The sequence below is a fragment of the Argopecten irradians genome, unplaced genomic scaffold, assembly GCF_041381155.1.
Source record: "Argopecten irradians isolate NY unplaced genomic scaffold, Ai_NY scaffold_0839, whole genome shotgun sequence".
Lineage (NCBI taxonomy): Eukaryota > Metazoa > Mollusca > Bivalvia > Pectinida > Pectinidae > Argopecten > Argopecten irradians.
The window spans coordinates 3,767-27,132 of record NW_027188306.1 but is presented as its reverse complement, the minus strand read 5'-3'; the positions used below and the strand labels follow the sequence as shown (position 1 = coordinate 27,132).

Below are 23,366 nucleotides of genomic sequence, written 5' to 3'. Positions count from 1 at the left end.
AAAAAGAGAGAAAGAAAATCCCAGCACGCCACCAGACCCGCTCCATACGCCCACGCCCCCACCCCTCCCCCAGCCACGCGGCACCCGCACGCATAATCGGGACAAGATCTATTTTACAATGGAGCACTCCCCTTCGCCGCGGTCCACTTCGCCCGGACTTAAATGTGCCCCTATATTCCCCTCTATTTCGCTTACCGGCGCTTGATTTCAGCGCCGGGAACCATCTGTAAGATCATTAGAAGGGGTAAACGATCGGTCTTTTCTTAGATTCTACGACCTCTATCGTGTCTAAAACTTTTTTTTTTTCTCCCCTTTTGTTTCATGTATCGTACTAACGCTTAGGAGTCACAGTATCCATGTCTATTTTTATTTATGGTTGTGGGCGGCATATTCTTTTTTGTTTGTAATGTTAATTAATTTTTGGTAATCCGCCCAAACGATCCAGGATGCCCTATATCATTCAGTCATAGTGTTAACTCGTCCGTCGTCGTTCGCCATGTGCCATCATAAATCTTTATTTACACTTTTTTTAAACTTTCTCTTGACCGAAATTATCTTGACATCGTGTACGTGATATTATAAAACATGTTACATGTTTAATATAGGTAAGCATGTTTTAATATGGGAATCGTGTTTTAATATAGTTTTTGTTAAAACATATTATGATATTGGGTATTATGATTTGATAAGGGTAACGTGTTTTAATATAGGTACGTGTATTAATATATGGGTACGTGTATTATTATATAGGTAGTGTTATATAAATATAAACTTTATTTATTTTTCACGGATCGAGATTGAGAATACATAGTTATACAACTTTAGGTTAAATCACTCTCGATGGCCCGGATGTAAGCGCGCGAGCTAGGGTCTTAGTGTGGGAGGAAACCGAGTGCCCGGAGAAAAACCCACGTGATCGGGCAGGTGACCCCTGACCTTTTCACGTCGTGCCGGGGAACGAACCCTCCGCCGGCCGGCCTAGGTGCATGAAGGCGATACACGAATGTGGCTTAACCACTACAACTTGTGTGACACCCGATCGATAGGTAGTGTTTTAATACAGGTAGTATTTTATATAGGTAACGAGTTTTTCATAACGGGTATCGTGTTTATTATAGGTACGTGTTTTAATAACGGTTACGTATTTTATTTAATATGTGATACGTGTTTAAATAAAAATGGGTTACGTGTTTTAATATAGGTACGTGTTTTCCATTTAAAGGGTACGATGTTAAATATAGGTAACGTGATATTCCAAACGGGTACGTGTTTAATATGCAGTACATGTTTTCATAATGGGTATGTGTTTTTTAAGTGGGTTTCACTGAACTCGTTTTGTTGTTGTTTCAGATATGCGTTTGGAGCAGTGTAAAACTGACCGACAACGATGGTATGGGTTACCAAGAATAATAATATATTTACAATTTCCCATTATCATGATTACCTCATTCAACATGCAATTTTCAATTATTGAAAACAATATATTACACGTATTGAGCTAAATATTTATAGAAGGGGGTGAACTGATTCCGTTAATTTCACATAGGGACAAAACGCCTTACTTACGAAATTAACAATAACATTACTTTTGCAGAAATAAATGGAAGACTCATATAGCATGTAGAAACGGGAAGACACTTGATTTAATAACTGGAAACCGAGATCTGCGCTTGTAACGGCATTTTGAGGGGAATTAATATTTTACAATGCCACAAATTACCATATTGAATTTTGTACGTGGTATACGTTAATGCATTATGTTTAATTTACTGTTATTCTTCATTTTATTAGACTATTGCTGTGGAGTAAACGTCAACATGTATTCGTACTGTTCGTTGTTAAACTTATCGTAAAATAATGTAACCATATGATATTGAAAATCACTACCTCTAACATTGGATTATTGTGACTAGTACTTTTTGACTTTACACTATATCTTTTAACACGAGTTTAACTCGAGTACAACTTATTATTTCATGCAGGTATGTTACCATAAACATCAAACAAATTTGTGCAATTCTCAATGTCATTTTTACAAAATAAAAAAAGAAACATTCCACCTGGTTCTCTATATAACTTTTTAAATACTCTATTTATATCTGTTTTAGAATCATTCGATCTCAACAAAGTTGACTGAAAACCAGAATATTACGAAAATCTGTTTTGCTCAATTTGATCTTTAACCTTTCTACAATGCTACTGCTATTTTTGTTTTGTATATCTTTAGTAGTCTATCAGAACTGGACCAAAAACGTTACCGTTAAAAGGACCAGTTGCATGGCAAAAAATGTCTACCCTACTGTAAAGTTGCCGGTCATGGGCAGACAGACAGGCGTTTATTTGCCCGATTATGTGGGTTTTTTCCGGGCACTCCTGTTTTTTCACACTCTATCACCCCAACCCATGCACATATTTATTTATTGGTATCATGGATATGGAAAATCTTATTTGACTGTCAACAGACATGATCAGGGAAATGTCGGAGGAAACCTGGATGGCATTGCTCCAGACAGCCAGAAGGACTGCCAGTTATTCTTACGATAGTGAAACTAGAAAAGCTCAAGCTGTCTTGGATGAGTGTTGTGATGAAGATGATCACCATGACTTCATCAAGGAAATTTCGGAGCTGGCTCCAGAAACCTTCAACATTCATGAAAGGTTGAGACTCTCCTTTCTACACCTCTGTCTACTTGGTAAGTGTTATCAATAATCAATATCTTAGCATCATTCAACTAAACAGTTATTCAGTTAAGATCTGATATAAAATTTGGAAATTTAAGACAAGTGGCCCAATAGTCTTGACCATCATTTCACAAATTTAGCAATTAATGATCTAACATGTAGTCTTTGAGAGATATGAGGAGATTACACTCTGGTATTTCAAATTCTTTTTTAATTAATATTCCACAAAAATCTTATTCTCTTAAAGGGACAATTCACTCAGGCTAATTCTTTTACATAACCAAGAAGCAAAATATGTCATAAATGTATTGTTCTACATTTCTTATGAAACATTTAACACAATATATTGACAAATTCCACGTCATTGTTAAGTATTTTAATTGATACCGTTGTAATTACAAATCGTTGATCAATACGATTAAGCAGGTACAGTATGTACTCTGTACCCATACCCGAGCCAAAGTCACGCACGTTAAACAAATGAACTACATAACCACTGAGGAGGTAATAAAATGATTTTTAGACAAGACAATTCACCTAATAAGGTAAACCACTACCGTCAGAGCGATTTGAGCAGTTCTAGACAAAAGTTGCATTACTCTACGAGCAAGGGACAGGGTTCGGCATACAAGATGTTCGACCACAATGTATAATGGAGGACAGCAAGCGAGTTTGAAAGTTTCACACGCATTTCACCACCATGGACTTTTCTAGCATATCACAGTAAAACCGACTGATCTAATTTCAATTGGAACTGGTTTTTCCCAATATATGTACAAATTTTAATGTTCTCTTAGATTGAATTGTCCCTTTAAAGTCTGATTCTATGAATACCTTGTTTGTTTTGATAAAACTAAATCCTTCACATGATTTATTTAAGCATTAAATTACCTTCTTGGAGGATTTATGGTCCTATAATTCTCCCTGGATTGCAGACAAATTGAATAACATGCCTTAGCACATTATAATTAATTAGTCAATTAATCATTAATCAATTTACATTTTCCAGACCCTGAGCAAAGTCCATCAGATGTCACATTACCAGAGCCATTGCTGTCAGTTTCTCCAAGCCTTAAGAGTACATCAAGTGGGTATCTATAAATTAATATTTACATTTTCACTTCGCTCCGCCTCAATGAAACTAGTAAACTCCGATCACTTCATTTCCCAATGAAGATGCTTGGTCACGCGCTGACCTCTGACCGGCGTGAGAATACATTTTGACATTGTTTACATTTTAACCTAGTTTTACGCCGCTTCAGTTTTGAATGAACTTTCTGAGATGTGGCCTATCGCTGTACATTTAGAAACACAGACAGAAATGTTTGATAAAGTGATATTAAAAATTGTTAGTAATATGATATTACAGATATTTTACACGTATTTTGAAGAAACGATGACTTAGGCTCAAGCCCCGGAAAATGCTGAACATAGGCTAGGCCTACTGAGCGCAGCGATGTTCATCACTCATCGAAGTAGGCATAATCGAACGCAAATAGTTAGGATAATGTGTACAATATATAGATCTATATGTGAAACGGTGACATACATGTAAGCTTAAAAACGATAGATTCCATAAAAATACGCTCAAATACCAAACAGGCTGATTTCAGTGACATAGGCCTAACAAAACGATTCTGCGAGTGTCTAAACCCACGGCATTCGAGGGTCGTTGGAAACCACCAACATTTCAAATCAATGTTTCTCTACTTACTTTATACAGAATTTTAATCCTAAAACTCCAGTTGACAGAGAAGTTATCACATTTCAAGAATAACACACAAGTCTTCCAGTGATCTGCGACTAAATCCCACATTTTAACACGTTTTATTGAGCCCCTGAAGCATGGTTCTTGGACTGCATCGCATACCATAGACACAGGGGTTGGATTTCACAACAGGTTTAGGCCTAGTTAATAAACATTTAACTGCCAGCTACAAACAATTACCCAGGCGGAAATACAACATTCAGGTACATTCCACAACAATCGCAATTGATTTTTAAAAGATTTGATTATGTTTAGATACCAACTATTCAGCATTTTCACCACAATCGTCATTTTCTTCAAAACCGGACCCCTGCTAAATCGAGCAACCGGATTACACGTTGACTGCACTGCTAGTACTGCGCAGTATTTTTTTATTTGAAGCTACATGATCATGTTTTTATGATAAAATTTAAGCCATTAATTCTTGTACATAAAACAATATTTCAAAATCGCCGTTTTTAATTGTAACAACGCGCAAAGAATGAAGTTATTTTCGGAACTACATTTTATGTTGCCTTGGTGACGAAAAGAACTGACTGGCGGCTGTTCCGTAGCTGTACATACATGTACGATAACTGGTACAATGTTGCAAATTGTATAATAATCTTATACCGAATACATATAATTTGACTTTTTTCAAAAGCGGGATATTTAAATTGGTTAACGTAAATATAAGGATTGATTATCAATTTTGTTGCTTGCATTGACTGATGAAAGTTAATCTCGTGCAAATGTTAGTGAACTGCGAAGCAGTTCATGTAACATTTGCACGAGATTAACTTTCTTCATCAGTCAATGCAAGCAACAAAATTGACAATCAATCCTTAATTGGAAGAATTCATTGTAAGATAGTATTTGGCTGGTAGGAGAGCTCAAATGTTAAAATTCTATTTGTCTGTGAAAAAAATGATGTAAAATAGATCAGAATGTTATGATTAAGTTTGGTTTTTTGAGCATCCATTTCACAGTCATTTAAGATTTTGGAAGGTTGCTATGGAGGGAAGCCTAAGTCTCAAAGAAAATCCTCCAACCTCCTGGCAACTGCCCCACATGGGTGTTGAAAACATGACCCACAGGTGGAGGACTTGAGATATACTTATATACTTATATAGGATTACAAGAAGCGGTATGATGTTATGGTGAATATAGTAATTATTGCTGAGGTAATCATAATGATATTTTTAGAAGATAGAGAGAATTCTCTAATTACTGCTATATTACAAATTAAAGGTTAAAATTTATGTGTATTTGTTTGAACGATTAGAATGTGTTTTTCTCATATCTGGGAGTATAGCATGACAATTTCTCTTTTACACGTCATGTCATGAAGAACTGAAATTGAAGAAGGAAAAAAGGATCAGGTTCAATCTACCAAGTGATGGGGATAAGAAAGGTGAGATACTTTTGTATGAAAGTTTTAATGCCACCAGATTAATAACATTGATTATTGACAGTGAAGATGATTATTTGATTTTGATTGCATCCTATTAACAACCATGGTCATGAAAGGTCATGCCAGGTTTGAAGTTGGCAAAAACTTGGAAAACTTGAAGAAAAACTGCCTACCAATGGTTATAGAGTACCTTGAGTACCTTGACATAGTTATGTTTTTAATCAAACATTCAATAACCAGAGCCATATCTTCTAACTATTGTAGTTACCCAATTTAGCAACCAACACCGTTTTTAATTTGACGTCAAACATGCAAAAGTAGACCATTACATATAGATTCAACAGTGCTCTATTGAAAATATCTGTATCCTATTGCGTTCATACCTTTACAGCACTGTTCAATCTCTCATTTATTTACAATAGTTACATTGTAGTTACATATAAATTCCAAAAGAAATATTGAAGATGAATAAAAGCGTTTTGAATTTAGATCAAGATCACCAACATGACCATTTGAAGAACCCGATTAGTGTGAGACACTCCCAGACACCATCTGTGACCCTCAAGAAAAACTGTCGTTACTATGTATGTGGCGAGGTACTGGACACAAAAGACTTCAGTACGCTGAAAAATCCAAAGTGGTTAAATGATAATTTTTAAGGTAATGATGATACACAGCTAATAAAGCTATTGCCTATTTGATTTCAGAATGACTTTCAATTTCATCCCTTTTTCATATTGAAAGAAATATTAATAATCAAATGCAAATGAATAAACTTTCAAGTCTTTCATTTTCCTGACTTTATTGATATAGAGAATACATGGTTAGTATCTTACAATACAAGGTTTATTTTGGTGCAAGACTTACTGTCGTGTCGGTCTAACCGTTGACAAAATAAATGATGTAATACCTTGGTATGTTGAGCGACAGTATTATCAACTGGTCGAGTGGTTCTGTCAATTGTCTGGAGGGGCGGAGTTTAGATAGCCTACCCGACGTCAGGCGATAGAACGAGTGGGCGGAGTTTATCTGACGATGTTCTAGAGTTTGAGAGGCAATATGGCTGCGACTGATAAAAAAAACGTGTGTGGAAGATCTTATGCTAACGGGGTACTGACGGATGGTAAACGTCGTGAAATACTTGATCTTCATTATAATCTAAAGGATTATCTTTTTCATGAGATTAGTAAAAAAAAAACCTGATGTTACGAGAGGAGGTTGTCACAATTAAGATTATAAAGAATGTGACTGCACGCGGGACATTTGACCCAGTTACCTGTTTATCGGAACCCAAGCAAAATTTCCGACGAAGTCTTAAGTTTATAGAATAAAGAGAAATAAAATAATGACCTGTTTATTGGAGAGGAATGTTAGTACATCGCAAACGGTTCCCTCGGCCATTTTAGAATTTAGAGGCAATTTGCTGCATTTCCACGTAAGGCCTAACGATAACAGCGTTAGATTTATCTACGATCGTACGATGTTTCTTCTTTTCTGGTGCTGGAATAGATAAAAGTAGATAGGTTAAAAACATGATAAAAAATGAGGTGTTTATTTGTGAGTGGGGCCTTCAAGGGCTACGTTGTTTATGTTTGCCTTGAAGCCCTCCAGTGTAGTGTTTTGTACTGTTGCCACAGGGAGGAGATTCCAGTATGTGATGGTGTGTGGGAAAAAGGAGTACTTAAATGTATCCTTTGTGGCGGCGATGTGTCTGTATGCATAGGGATGTGTGTGTCTAGTGCGGGTGTCTACAGGTGTTAGGTATTGTTCTGGGTTGATGGCAACGAGATGGTGTGTGATTTTATATAGGAGGATGAGTCGTGATTGTAGACGGCGTGTTTGTAGTGTTGGCCATTGGAGTGTGTATAACATGTCTGAGACTGAAGAAGTGTTATGATATCTGTTGTGTACATATCTTGCTGCTCTGCGTTGAGTTTTTTTCTATTTGTTGTATTTGGCCAGTATTGTGTGGGTCCCAGATAGAGGAGCAGTACTCTAGTTTGGGTCTAACAAGTGCTTTATATGCGTGTTCTTTAATGTGTGGTGAATTGATTGTGAGGTTTCGTTTTAGGAAACCTAGTGTTCTGTTTGCATTTGCGGTGATGTTGTTAATGTGTTTGTCCCATTGGAGGTTGTTTTGTAGTGTGAGGCCTAAGTATTTACTGTGTTTGACGTGTTCAAGTGAGTGGTTATGGAGAGTGTAGTTGTGGTGGATTTTGTTGCGTTTGGTGGTAGTGGAGATGACGTTGCACTTGTCTGGGTGAAATTGCATTAGCCAGTCGTGTTCCCATTGTCCTGCATTGTCAAGGTCGTGTTGTAGTTTCTGTGTGTCTTCTTGTTTGTGTATGGTCTTGTAAATGATACTATCGTCTGCGAAAAGTCTAAGGGTGCTGTGTTTCATGTATTCATGTAGGTCGTTGATATATATTAAGAAAAGTATGGGGCCCAGACAGGTTCCTTGAGGGACTCCGGATGTTACTGGTATTTTGTGTGAGTGTTTGCCCTCAAGTATTACTGTCTGGGTGCGATGTGAAAGAAAATCTGTTATCCATGCATGTGTGTTACCTGTGATTCCGTAGTATTTTAGTTTGTACTGAAGGCGTTTGTGTGGTACTTTGTCAAAGGCTTTTGCAAAGTCCATGATTATGATGTCTGTCTGCGTGTTGTTGTTGTGGTTTTGTGTGAGGTCGTGTATGAACGTGGCCAGTTGGGTTTCGCACGATCTGGAAGGTCTAAAGCCGTGTTGTTTGTCGTAAAGTATGTTGTTGTTTTCCAGATGTGACATGGTGGCGCTGGTGATTATATGTTCCATTAATTTGCATGTGATGCATGTGAGTGATATAGGTCTGTAGTTTGCGGGATTGTATTTGTCGCCTTTTTTGTAAATGGGATTGACATTTGCGTGTTTCCAGTCGTGGGAAAGTGTTCCTGTGGTGATCAGTGAGCATGTAAATATTTTTGTAAGGATTGGAGCTGTGATGTCTTTGAGTTCTTTCAATATTCTGCCATGAATGTTGTCGGGGCCAGTTGCTTTATGCGGGTTTATATTGTTCAGTAGTTTGTGTATGCCCTGTTGTGTTATGTGGATGTCTGGCATAATTGGGTGTGGTGAAGGTCCTTTGTCAGGTATGGTTGTATTCTGTTCTTGTGTGAAAGCAGACTGGAATTGTTGGTTTAAGATGTTGGCTTTGTCAGTTGTGTCCGTCAATAGATGTCCGTCTTTCCGTAGGGCTGTGATGTCAGAGTTCTCTTTCTTAGTTGTTTTTATGTACGAGAAAAGCTTTTTGGGATTGTGTTTTTTGTTAGGGTGTGAGGATCGAGGTTCGTCTATTGGTATGTCTGTTATCATTTTTTCTAGGTAGTTGAGGTATGCGTTTCTGGTTTGTTTTTGTAGTTCTGATTTTGTTGCTTTATATTTATGTTTGATTTCTGGTTTGGATTTATACTGTTTGTGTAAGCGTTTGGATTTGTTTATGAGTTGGCAAATGGGGTGGGTTATCCAAGGGAGTTTGGATTTGTGTGTGATGTGCTTGGTGGGTATGTTTTTGTCTATGGATTTGTTTAGTGTTGTTTTGAAGGAGTGCCAGATCTCCTCTATGTTGTCGTTTGATCGTTCGTCCAGTTGTGTATTTAATTGTTCAAGGTCAGTCTTTATGTTGTCCCAGTTGGCTTTATTGTAGATGAGGATGTCTCTAGGTGGTCTTCTGATCTTTTTTAGTCGGACGTCAATTTCGGTGTAAACTATGTCGTGGTCTGATTTTCCTAGTGGTGGTAATATTTCTTGTTTGTTGATGATGGATGGCCTATTGGTTAGTGTAAGGTCTAATATGTGTTCGCCACGAGTGGGGGAAGCTGTCGTTTGAGTGAGAGACTTGTCATTGATGATGTTAAGTAGGTGTTGGTGTAGCTTAGGTTGTGGTGTGCTTGGGATGGTGGTGTTGGTGTGCCAGTCTATATGGGGTAGGTTGAAGTCTCCACTGATGTATGTAATTGTGTTATTGTTTTGGCCTATTCTATTTATGGAGTCTTCGAGGTGTTCGATTGATTTTCCTTTGTCTGAGGGTGGTCTGTAGTATGCGCCTACTGTTAGGTTATGTGAATTTGTCATGTTGATGTTAATATATATAGATTCGTTGTCTGTGTCTAGTTCTTTTGCATGTTCTGAGTGGTATGCATTTGTTACTGCTATCAGAACTCCACCGTGGCTTTGTCCTTTTTTGTTTGGAGTTCTGTCTTTCCTGTATGTTGTGTAAGAGTGTGATGGGAAATATTCGTGGGATGGGATGTTATTGTTGAGCCATGTTTCTGTACCTATTACTATGTCCGGTTTGAGTGTGTGAAGCAGGTGTTCCAGTTCAGGTTTTTTATTGGAGATGGATTGGAAATTAATGGTAGCTATCCTAGTGGGTTTGATGAATCTGTTGTTTGTGTTGGGCGAGGTGGTTTGTTTTTTTGGTGAGGAGGATGCTTTGGGAGGACCGGGACTTTTAGGGTCATCACTACTGGAGAGGGTGCTTGTGTCATGTAGGTGTGAAAATTTGTTTGAGATGTCAGTTGGGGATGTATCAAAGAGTGTGGAGGAGAAATTTGGAAGACCACAGTTTAGGCAATCCCAGGTTACACCACTGTGATCCAAGTGCTTGAGTTGGGATTTATTTATCCCTTGGCAGTCAACATGGTACCAAACGTTGCAGGTGTCGCAACACACTGCATTTGATTTCCATGTCACTGCCTTCGAGCATGTGCCACAGGGGTATGTCCTTGAATGTTTGAAAAACGGCACATTCTGTAAGAAATCTATTAACAGCCGATAAATCTGTAGTGAATTAAAAGTACTTTAGACGGCATTGATATTTAAGAAGTTGATTGATAAAGAAACAAACAGAGGTAAACTTACCGCGAGGCGGGCCTCACGGCAGCCATTACGTTGTTCTCGAAGTAGCCTACATGTAGCTAACGTTTGTGACGGACATTCCCTACCGTGAATTATGCTAGCGATGACGCAAAAAGTTATCCAGTCTATCCCGGCTGAAACACGGACAGCAGCTCATGAAAACCGCGTTATCGCATTTAATTCCAGAGCTTTCTTTGAAGAAACGTCTGTTGTAAAAACTGCGGGTAATAGAAAGTATGGACACATCCTGCAGTTCTTATGAATACGGTAATACCCGATGAGTTCAGGATAGATCTAGTTCTTATGAGTACGGTAATACCCGATGAGTTCAGGATAGATCTATCACACGTGGGTCACACATATATCACACGATATAAGCCACGCCCACCAACCAATCAACTCGCGTTTAGCATTATATTGTAACCCAGTATGCAATGGTATTGTGCAAGTTGCGCGGCGAGTACATCACTGTCGTCGTCAACGGTTAGACCGACACGACAGTAAGTAGGAAAGCTGAGATGACCAGGCTTTGCTAAGTCATCTTGGCTTTTCTATCTCGAGCACCAAAATAAAACTTGTATTGCAAGATACTAACCGTGTATTCTGTTTATCCTGCAACCATTCTTTGATGCGGAGGTATAAATTAATTCACTAAACCGAACGAGAGTGTACTACTTTTACTGTCGTTGGAAATAAATAAGAGCATTCACAAACAGTATCTGTAATTCTATTCGGTGTGATATATCACTGAAACACATGGTTCGTACAGAAGATGAAAAGTGCTGGAATTTGGGGTCAGTGCTGGAAAAGTGCTTGAATTTTGGGTCAGTGCTGGAAAAGTGCTGGAATTTTTCTTTAAATCCTTGAAAAGTGCTGGAATTGAAACTTCATGCTCCCAGAACACTGACAAAAGCTCTGTTGTCAATCAATTTATCATAATTTCAGTAATCAGACATTACTTGGGATGACTTTGTTGTTTGATAAGAATGTGTAATTGAATCTAATTACTCTGACAAAATTGTACTAACAAATTGCTTGCAAAATTGTAGGCATGTTTTTTGAAAATTCTGATTTCGAGTCCAATGTAGAAGAAAAAAGTAGTGCTTGAAAATCTAGAAAAGGTGTTGGAAAAGTGCTTGAAAAGTGCTGGAATTTTGGTTTGAAAATCTGTACGAACCATGAAACAAAATGAAAATACTCAAAATCCAATAAATACCCATTAAAGAATTACTTGACAATGCATACCTTTTCCATGAGTCAAAAAAAATGACACTGCCATACAAAATTTTCGATATCGTAAAAATGATGTCATTCCGTTGAATGTGACGTCACTTTTTAACAGGACTGAATGACGTTTCATTCACCGGAAGTTTCAAGTTCTGTGTCAAGTTAGAAAAAGTTCCGTCAGATATGGAGCAACGTCGTGTGATTGTATTGACGGATAAAGCATTTTGTATTGACGGATAAAGCACAAATTTATCCAGCAGTTGTTATCCGTCAGTATGTGCAGCAGTTGCAAGATAAAATTCATTTTGTGGTCATTGCCATATATGGAAAGGCAATTCAACTACACTAGTCCCAAACAACATTTAATCAAAGTAATTGACGTGTTTTCAGGTCATCAATGCATATCTCTCCTTGCTCCAGAGGGAACAAAATGTGGGGGACACTGACCATATCTTTGTGATGCCATCCTATACAGCAGTGCTATGGAGTAAAGGCAAATTTGACCACTGGCTTTATTCAGATGTAAGATAAATCAATATGTGGACAATTAGGAAAGCAAATATGAGATGAATTTTAAGAATATTTATATGTCTTTAACTTTTGAAGTGTTTTAACATGAAATTAAAATCTTAAAAAGTATTTCAATAACATACTCTATACATAATAATAATGAGATGATCATTATAATAAAATCCAAAACCAAGAGGCATGAAAAACTACTGATGAATGAGGTGTTTTTTTCAGGTTAAATTTGCAATGTACAAATGGGTGTTTTTGCCTGCAAATGTTGGAAATCATTGGGTACTCCTTGCAGCCAATATGACCACCAAAACTGTATCTGTCCTTGACTCCATGGGTGGAACTAATCAGACACTTATAAACAACTGGAAGTAAGTGTCATATGTAATACCACTAGCTTTTAATGATTGAAAAAAAAAACGTCATTGTACATCTATCAAGAAAATAGAAAATAACATCATTTTATATCTACCATCAACAACATGTATGACTGTACTCTTTTTCTCTAGAAAGTAATTAGCAATGTTACAGAAAGGTAAAAGAATAAAAAAAAAACAATTTTACAGTTATTTCGCAGACATTTAATATCTTTTAGGGGTACAGTTTCTCGTTTTTAAATTAACACAGGAAATATATATGGCCATCGGGTCACAGAAAACAGTCGAGTTGGCAAATGCAATATGGATTTCATGCCAATTGGTTTCATCTATCCAGAGAGATGGAAATGCTTGTGGTGCATTTGTGTTGTTGGTAAGAATAAATATTAAAGAAATTGTTATATTTTACATCAATGCAAGATTAAAAAAAGGAATATAGTCCTGTTACTCCATGTCTAGAATGCACTTACGATCTCTACACTCCTGGACTATCTCATAGTAAAATTGGAGGCAACAGAACAGGTAATTTAGTTGTTTGATGTACATCAAAAGAGCCATATAACAGTACTCTGTGGTTGACTGTGTGGCTTTGATGTTGGGCGTGCTCTCTCTGTAGTCTTCAAAGGAAAACATGTCAGGCCTGTGATTGGTGGAGATGTTTTCTGATGAGCTGAAATTTTACTATGAGATAGTTCAGGGGTGTAGAGATCATAAGTGATCAGAACCCCTGGACTGTGACAAATTAATGTAATTTTAAGCTGTCAGCTAGTACTTTTAATACAAGTTTTCTGTAATTCTTCAATATTACTTGGTATATTACACACATGGAGAAAGTCAAACATGACTTGCGTATATATTACAATAAATTACAGTAAAACCCCTCTAACTCGAACCCGGATTCCTCGAATACCCCCTATTTGTCGAACTGGTTGTACGGTCCCCGACCGTCTCCCTATATAATCTATGTAACAAAACCCTGTATAGCTCGAACAGCTATTCGTCGAAAACCCCTTATTCCCCGAACAGAATTATGTCCCTGTTTCATCAAATACATAGTATTTACCCATGTATTCGTCGAACAGGTGTTCAGCCCTTGAGATTTTTTTTACCTGTGTCACACCTGACTGCACCGTCCGACATGGATAATTGCTCACGATCTTGTGTTTATACAGTTTGCGTGTCGAGCCTTTAGGTAATTAAGGGATTAACGGTGTCATTAGTACCTACCTACACGATTGCAAGTAGTTGTTTGATGCTAACTTTATTTGAATATTTCAGAAAAGGCATTAAGTTATTGATGTTTCTCTCGTAATAATCTTCGCTGTAAATACGAAAATACGGAAGTTGTTGATCCGTGTTAATAGAAAGTACGCATTGTGAAATGACAAAAGAGGCGGAAGATATTGCTGACGTCCGCCTAATTATAAAAGTTTATTTTTTTTTTAATTTCTTTGTTGGTTTCATTCGACAGGCTAACACAATGTTATTTATCGAAAGATGTAAACGATATCAAACGATATATGCAAAGAATGTTGAAAGAATAGGGTAATTAAAATGTCATTGTCGTGCATTGTTTGTCATAGTTTGAGACCGGACATTTTGACTGTTGATCATGACCAACCTCGGATGAGTCGAATACCCCGTATTCCTCGAACTATTGACCTGGTCCCACCTGCTCGAGTAATAGGGGTTTTACTGTAGTTGTTTTTTTTACATGAGCCTTTTTCACTAATGTAATATCTGAAATTCATGTAACATTCTCTTTATTTAACAGAATGCTTTTGTTCTGACTAAGAACTTGCAGCTTGAAGAGGTCAATCATGCTCTTGCCCTGGAAATGAGAGAATTTGTCCGATTCAAGCTGTTAGCATCATCAATGGAACCGCCTTCTCAACGGACAAGATGTGACATGGTTGGGTGCACATCACCTAAACGGGCAACCTGGGTCATGTGCAATGTTTGTGGTAGATGGTCACATTTGCAATGTGTTGGACTAGTTAAGGCGCCAAAGAATGATTACATATGCAAAATCTGTGTTGCTCAGTACCAATGAATACTAACTCGCAGATATAGAGGTTACACAACACCTGTTCGTCAAGTGGCATAAACAACCTAAATACACGGTCCTCTCACGTGATGACATACTTCAATAGATTGTCACAATAAAAAGATTGTAAACCCAGGCATATTATCTAAATGATCAGTGACAAATTGTGGAATGAGGAAACAGCTGTTTGACACTTATGACTCCAATAAATCATCACAAGTGGAAAGAAGATGGTAGAAATAAATTCATGCATTGAATCATCGACCGCGTCCCAAGTGAAGTAGTAGATGAACTCTATTCTAGAAATGTTAATTTGACCTTTGCTCTAAAGCATTTATGTTATCAAGATAGAAAAGCCTTATTTCCTTTAAATTCAAAATGTATTTTAATACTTATATGAGTATCAGTAGTAATCCTTTGATATGCCTCAGAAAAATATAGGTTATAAAGAACTGTAACAATATAGGAAAACCCCTTCTCGACTTTTGTAGGATATTGATGAAGTAAAAGGCTCAACTTGCAATGCGTATTTACTATAATGAACTTGGTAGTCTTATTATTAAGATTTTTTCTTTTAATTCAAATATTATAATATTGGTTCACAATCTAAAAATCTAATAATTGTATTATACAAACTGCTTATGAAATGTTGTGCCAAATGATTGAGGAAGGCAACTAGCCCATCTAATTGGGATGCCTTTCTGAAATAGAAACCTTTTAGTCTTGGTATAGGTTTTCTCTGGATAAACCTGATGAAAAACAATATACAAATGTATGATAAAGGCACAAATTTTTGACCATGCAAGGCAAAGTCTTTCAAACTCATCTATATGTGATCTTTATAGATATTTTGTCGGTGATTTTGGAGTACAATATCATTTAAGCAAATATATACCTACCGAAGGTATCTTTACTATAGGTACAGTAAGTGGGGTATTTGGCATCCAAAGCATGTGAAAATAAAACTGAATTATTTTTTTTTATCATTTTGTAACTGGATTACAAAATATTAATTTACAACCAAAAATAGTCAAGTGTTTCATTGGCCCAGGAATGCGAGACATTTTTCAGAAACTCGCAAAATTCCACTATGTGGACACTCAAAATGGTCTATTACGTTGTATCACTATGAATTTCATATTTCGAGTGAGTAATTGAATGTCATAAGATTAGCAAATTGCCTGGTGTAAATACTGAAATGATGCAAATGCAGCCATACTATCTGAAAGGGTTTTTTTTTAAGTCCAATAAATTCATATCTAAATATAATTGTTAGATCAGTTGTTTATCAATAGTAATGATATTTCCATAAAAATGAAAATTACTTTTAAATTAGTGTTGATTGTACATATGTGTATGTTGATTTTGTACAGAATGACACCAGGGACGGGATTATAAAGAGAAAGAGGGGTAGGGGTAGATGACATAACGTGATTTACAGAACAGGATGCGAACCTCTGGCACATCGTGAAAAGTTGTAAGTTCGTAAGTCACTGGCGCGGCTGAAAATGCTCGTAAACTTGGCCTGCTGTACAGCAGACTCTGTCATCGTTCATTATTGTATTTAGGAATTTTGATGAATTAAAAGTACTGGCATCTTTTATGTAAATTATGAGTGTATAATGTTTTTTTGTAAATATAAAGTAGTCTCATCATGTATATATCATTGTATTTCAATGTTTCTAAATGTTTAAAAGATCCCGATGCTGTTTCAGTGTTTTCATGACTTTGATTGATATTTATAAACTTTCAAGAATGAAAAAAAAATGCTTTGTTTTATTTTTATATCCTTCAATAACAAGCTTTAGTTCTGACAGCTGAAATACAGATAGGGAATCAAAGAAACTAAAATTATAAATGTCCAAAAAGCTAGAGTGGCTTGAGTGGTTTAGTGATTGACAACAGATAAGACCAGAATACAAGGTGTTGGGTGTATATCTGGTTGTATCTGTTGTGGTTTAGTAAATGACAACAGATAAGACCAGAATACAAGGTGTGGTGGTTTACTAAATGACAACAGATAGGACCAGAATACAAGGTGTAGAGTGTATATCTGGTTGTATCTGTTGTGGTTTAGTAAATGACAACAGATAAGACCAGAATACAAGGTGTTGGGTGTATATCTGGTTGTATCTGTTGTGGTTAAGTAAATGACAACAGATAGGACCAGAATACAAGGTGTAGAGAGTATATCTGGTTGTATCTGTTGTGGTTTAGTAAACGACAACAGATAGGACCAGCATACAAGGTGTAGAGTGTATATCTGGTTGTATCTGTTGTGGTTTAGTAAATGACAACAGATAGGACCAGAATACAAGGTGTAGAGTGTATATCTGGTTGTATCTGTTGTGGTTTAGTAAATGACAACAGATAGGACCAGCATACAAGGTGTAGAGTGTATATCTGGTTGTATCTGTTGTGGTTTAGTAAATGACAACAGATAGGACCAGAATACAAGGTGTAGAGTGTATATCTGGTTGTATCTGTTGTGGTTTAGTAAATGACAACAGATAGGACCAGAATACAAGGTGTAGAGTGTATATCTGGTTGTATCTGTTGTGGTTTAGTAAATGACAACAGATAAAGACCAGAATACAAGTGTAGAGTGTATATCTGGTTTGTATCTGTTGTGGTTTAGTAAATGACAACAGATAGGACCAACATATAGAGTGTATATCTGGTTGTATCTGTTGTGATTTAGTAAATGACAACAGATAGGACCAGAATACAAGGTGTTGGGTGTATATCTGGTTGTATCTGTTGTGATTTAGTAAATGACAACATATAGGACCAGAATATAAGACATAGAGTGTATATCTGGTTGTATCTGTTGTGGTTTAGTAAATGACAACAGATAGGACCAGAATACAAGGTGTAGAGTGTTTATCTGGTTGTATCTGTTGTGTTTTAGTAAATGACAACATATAGAGTGTATATCTGGTTGTATCTGTTGTGGTTTAGTAAATGACAACAGATAGGGCCAGAATACAAGGTGTGTAGAGTGTATTTATCTGGTTGTATCTGTTGTGTTTTTAGTAAATGACAACAGATAGGACCAGAATACAAGGTGTAGAGTGTATATCTGGTTGTATCTGTTATGGTTTAGTAAATGACAACAGATAGGACCAACATATAGAGTGTATATCTGGTTGTATCTGTTGTGGTTTAGTAAATGACAACAGATAGGACCAGAATACAAGGTGTAGAGTGTTTATCTGGTTGTATCTGTTGTTTTTTTAGTAAATGACAACAGATAGGACCAGAATACAAGGTGTAGAGTGTATATCTGGTTGTATCTGTTATTGTTTAGTAAATGACAACAGATAGGATCAACATATAGAGTGTATATCTGGTTGTATCTGTTGTGGTTTAGTAAATGACAACAGATAGGACCAACATATAGAGTGTATATCTGGTTGTATCTGTTGTGATTTAGTAAATGACAACAGATAGGACCAGAATATAAGACATAGAGTGTATATCTGGTTGTATCTGTTGTGGTTTAGTAAATGACAACAGATAGGACCAGAATACAAGGTGTAGAGTGTATATCTGGTTGTATCTGTTGTTTTTTAGTAAATGACAACAGATAGGACCAGAACACAAGGTGTAGAGTGTATATCTGGTTGTATCTGTTGTGGTTTAGTAAATGACAACAGATAGGACCAGAACACAAGGTGTAGAGTGTATATCTGGTTGTATCTGTTGTGGTTTAGTAAACGAGATATAGTAAATGACAACAGATTACAAGGTGTGGGGTGTATATATTTATGTCGTGTACTGTTTATGTTTTGTTTCTTTTTATCAGTATGCAAATAAAATTACCGGTACTGTATATAATATTCACTTACAAAATCATCAGTGTTTTCTTCTAGAATACTTGCAAAAAAAAATTAGGCAGGGTACGGGATTTTATGTACTGTACTATACTGCCGATGATTTGATACTACCGTAACAACTGCCGTCATAAAAACATCATATACTTCAATTTTTTTTACATCTTTACAAAAACACCGTATGCTTATATGCAAATTACCTAGTTCTAATTATAGAAAAAAAAACCACACAACTTCGCATGCCCGTTATCTCAGCTTCCGGTTTCTGGTGCTATCTGTTTGTCATTTTCCCTCCGACCCCAATTTGAGAGAACGATCCCTGTTCCGTTCTCGGCCTAAGACACCTCGGCACTGTTCCGTTATCGGCCTAAGACATCTCGGCCCATATATGTTCTATATAGTAGTTCATCAACTGTTACTATATTATTAATTTTAAGGGGTTAGTACGTGTTATTAGAGGATGTCAGCCGGTATTCATCATTTCGTTGCATTTGTATAGATGTATGCAGTCAAATGATGTATACCGTTTCCAGTTCTTGCCACGGGGAGGCCTCCCTCTATCAAGAACCAAAATGTCATACATACATGTAATATAATGTAGGTCTGACTGGCAGGGTTTATTGTTGAATCAGCTGGATCGAATGCTATAAATCAAATCAAATGTTTATATTATGTTGAAAAATCGGTTGATAGCTTGGATCTGACGCACTACCTGTGAAAGAAATCATTATAATTATATATTAACACAATAATTTTAAAAAATCATTATGAAAAATGAAATTATGTAATTGTTTCTAAGTTAAATCCATATCATTAACAATGAATGATAGGAGTGTAATTATAGTAAAATGATAAATTTGCAGTTCAATCTCTGGTTTTTTACTTCGATTTAATTTGGTACATGTTTATGTTACCTGTCAAAATAGTCAACCAGCTGCTTCAACTCTGGACTGTTGGTCAATCGCTAGAGCTTCACAAAGGCGTCGTGTATCTGTGGTGATGGCAGGAAAGGTAGCGCCATCAGCTTCCTGATGTACTCTGCAACGCCTGGAAGATATGGTTTGTTTGTTTGTTTGTTCGAGTTTTACGACCCATCGACAACTAAGGTCATTTAGGGCCAAACTACGCAACACACCGCATACATGGGAGGCTGTCCTTGCATGACCATGGCTGTTGATAGGGCGTTAATTAATCAAACAAAAACAAGTCATGCATTAATATCAGGATAAAAGATCAGGGTAAGAAAAGGCAGGTAAGGACTAAAACACAGATTGTAAACGTTTATTTGATAAAAAAGGTTTGCATGGGATAAAATAGTTTTGGCTAAAACACACGAGAAAACTCGTGCAAAATGTTGATGAAACGATGAAATGTTGAGTTGATATGATGAGAAAAACGTTCATATTTTATCTAAAATACCGATTTCTTTGAGATATTTAAAAATACGATTATGTCTCACGGCATGAAACAAAGTGTACATGTCGGAGACATCGTAGTGCTTATCTCGTATGTGCTTAAAATCAATACAGTGCACTAAAATATGCTCCACTGTGGGAGGATCCTCCCCTCTCAATAGATAGGAATGGGTAAAATATGTGTGTCCAGTTTCGGAGCCGAGAGAGAACAACTTCCTCTCTGCGGTCTCTCCGACTGGACAGTTTAGGATTAAGTGTAGGTTGAATTTTAAACAGTTTATTGTTTGTTTCGGTAGACCACCTTTGTTGCCAATGGTGTTTGATGGCTGAGTGAATTGAAGGTTTGATGTCGGTGTATGGTAGTTTCAAATCTGTTTGTGCTAGGAGAAGAGCAGTCTTAGCTGCTTTATCAGCCTGTTCATTCCCCTTTATACCCACATGACTGGGAATCCAGAGATAAGTAATTTGACTTTTAGAAGATAATTGAAATGTACGGATTAAAAGATTTTGGATTAGAGTATTTCTAGGACATCTTGATTTCAAAGCCTGAAGAACCGAAAGAGAGTCTGAACAGATGATTGCCTTTTCGATGCGGTGTTCTTCGATGTGGTCAAGAGCCAGACCGATAGCACAAGATTCCGCAGAGAAAATGGAGGCAACATCTGGAAGTCGGATAGAGGAACAGTGATTAGATGTACAGCATGCTGCCGCAACTTTATCACCATCTTTTGAGCCGTCAGTGTAGATCTTAACATGATCAGGGAAAGCCCTTATGCACTCCCGAAAGGAGGATTTGTGTTCTTCGGGTAATGCACTGGATTTTGCCCTCTCATGTAGAGATAAATTGATATCAGGTGTTTGAATGAGCCATGGTGGTACATCCGATATGGTGTACTCGTCAATGGTGTCGAAATTTATATTTAGTTCCTGCAAAAACTCTGAAATTCTGATGCCAAATGTTGGTATGAGCTTTTGATTTTGTCTGAATATGTCCTGGTGTTGTGGATTAAATACAAGATCGAATGCGGGGTTTTTGGGATTGGATTTCAGTTGAGCAGCATACTGTAAGGATAATTTCTTTCGTCGATCGTCTAGAGATGGCTCATTAGCTTCCACATGGAGACTCTTCACAGGTGTTGTTCGAAAAGCTCCAAGTGCGAGACGCAGTCTCTGATTCTGTATAGGGTCAAGCATCTGTAGATAGGAACTGCGAGCCGATCCATAGACAATAGAGCCGTAGTCAAGTTTTGATCTAATAAGTGCACGGTAGATACGCAGAAGCATTTCACGGTCTGCACCCCAACCAGAAACTGTGGGAATGTGTTTGTTGTACCGCTTTTTGTTTGTTGATTTGTGGTCGATTCCTTTTGGGGAGATTTTGGATGTAGTTTATTTTGTTTGTTTTGGGAAGCCATCTTTAAGAGTTTATACTTTTCGCTACTTGTGCCCCCACCACCTCGGAGCCCAACAGGGGGACACTCATGATGACATGGATATTCCAGTGTCAAAGTGCCAGGGTTCACAGATAGTATACTCGGAAGAATATTTCGAACAAACATAATTCAAATCAAGCTTGCGACAGCACGCTCGCAAGATTGTACACCCGCAAGATTGATCAGAATCAAGACAATCCAAATTAAACTCACGATTGACCCTAAGCCCACCGCCTTCTTAGAGATCTACGAACCAAGGGCTCGGCATGACAAGCCGATTGATAATACAGGGCCCATATTACCTCTTGTCTAACCGGAGTCTGAAGCCAAAGAAGTGTGAAGCAGTAAAAAAAAAGATATGGAAAATCAATTAAACCAAAATATGTGATGAATTATGTCATAATGCACATTAATTCATAATTGTCCAGAACTTATCAAATTGTATTTGAAAAATCATCTTATTCCAATGTGATAACAATAATAACAATAATTTTCAAAAGCATATCATTCTGTTATAAAAATCAAACAAACACATGCCATTACTCACCTTGTCTCTTCCGGAAGGTGGCCCGAAGCCCCAGACTATCCACCTTGCAAAGAACAGCCTGAGCCCAGTGGAAGCTGCAGCCCTTCAGGTTGAAATCCGGGGAAACAGCGCAGACGGCTCGCCAACATCCTAAAACAATAATAAAATTAAATGAACGTGTAAATTACGTAAGCAAGCAGATAAATGATATGTTATTATCAGGTCGACTAAATTACCATATATGGAACAGACACAAATCCTGTGGGAGTTATTCCCCTTGTCGCCATACACGTGGTCTGTATGCTGATCGATCAATGGAAAGTAACATTTATGAATGGGACTCTGTTACTACGCATAGCAACGCGTAGTATTTTGAGGGGGCACTGTCTTTAATTTGCCCTGCGAGTCACAATTTTGATAGCACAACTGTAAGATGAAGTCCATCGTGTGTAGTAATTAAATGTACACATTTTCACCGCACGCCGTTTTTTCGGGAAATGCAGCGTTTTTTAACAATAATGATTTTAAATCAACAGTTTCATATATAATAGCTTAACTATGTAAGTCATTATCAGATATTTCAGTTTAAATATGAAATAAGCATCACAAACAAAATATTGATGTATTATATATATCCATAAAAAAACCTAATTGTCAAAAATTATTTAGAAATTCTCGTTTACTTATATAATATTTCATTTTCTTTTCTTTTCTGCTTCTCTCATCGCACGGAGAAAAATGACGTTTTGGAAAACAGTATTTGAAGAGTTTGTGATATAATGTAGCTATCTTACAAATGTAATGTAGCTATCTTACAAATGTTTTTGTCTTTATACGGCTCTATCTGTATATAACAATATTCTTATAAAACATATCAATAATTTTGTACTTATGTAATCAATAATATATCAATCATTTTTTTTTAATCAATTCGTAAAATATATACATTATTATTAATCTAGGATGTTTCACGTACCCGTTTGACTATTACATGCACTTACTATTATATCTAAATGTCTTTTGACCACATGTTTTCATGTATCGCACGAGCAAATGTAAAACACTGCAATGTCTTCGGGTATTCATGAATGTTACATGGTAGAGTGTGTTTTCATAGAAAGACAAACAACTTTCTCGTGCGATTCATAGTTTGTTCTGGTATTTAAACAAGTTGCTCGATACTAACGTCGCCATTTTACACTCACTATATACCATGGTGCTACTGGTATTTATTTTCATAATGGCTGGT

General features: G+C 36.8%; 1 protein-coding gene across 3 annotated transcripts; it reads left to right on the top strand.

Moving 5' to 3' along the window:
* Positions 1–2,169: 2,169 nt before the first annotated feature.
* On the top strand, positions 2,170–14,911 carry LOC138313682 (uncharacterized). Of its 3 annotated transcripts, XM_069254024.1 has the most exons (8): positions 2,174–2,693; positions 3,692–3,769; positions 5,781–5,843; positions 6,333–6,503; positions 12,355–12,486; positions 12,709–12,854; positions 13,111–13,233; positions 14,635–14,908. In XM_069254024.1, exons 1-4 carry the CDS (start codon positions 2,465–2,467, stop codon positions 6,500–6,502), a joined length of 540 nt encoding a protein of 179 aa, XP_069110125.1. In that variant the 5' UTR covers positions 2,174–2,464; the 3' UTR covers position 6,503; positions 12,355–12,486; positions 12,709–12,854; positions 13,111–13,233; positions 14,635–14,908. The 3 variants fall into 3 exon arrangements, with proteins under 3 accessions (XP_069110127.1, XP_069110125.1, XP_069110126.1); XM_069254026.1 differs by lacking the exon at positions 6,333–6,503 and having other exon boundaries at positions 2,170–2,693; positions 14,635–14,911; XM_069254025.1 differs by lacking the exon at positions 13,111–13,233.
* Positions 14,912–23,366: the final 8,455 nt, after the last annotated feature.

Coding starts and splice junctions, on each gene's coding strand:
- LOC138313682 (XM_069254025.1), top strand. CDS start 2,465: ATGATCAGGGAAATGTCGGAGGAAACCTGGATGGCATTGCTCCAGACA. Junction 2,694..3,691: donor TCTACACCTCTGTCTACTTG/GTAAGTGTTATC, acceptor TACATTTTCCAG/ACCCTGAGCAAAGTCCATCA. Junction 5,844..6,332: donor AAGTGATGGGGATAAGAAAG/GTGAGATACTTT, acceptor TTTTGAATTTAG/ATCAAGATCACCAACATGAC.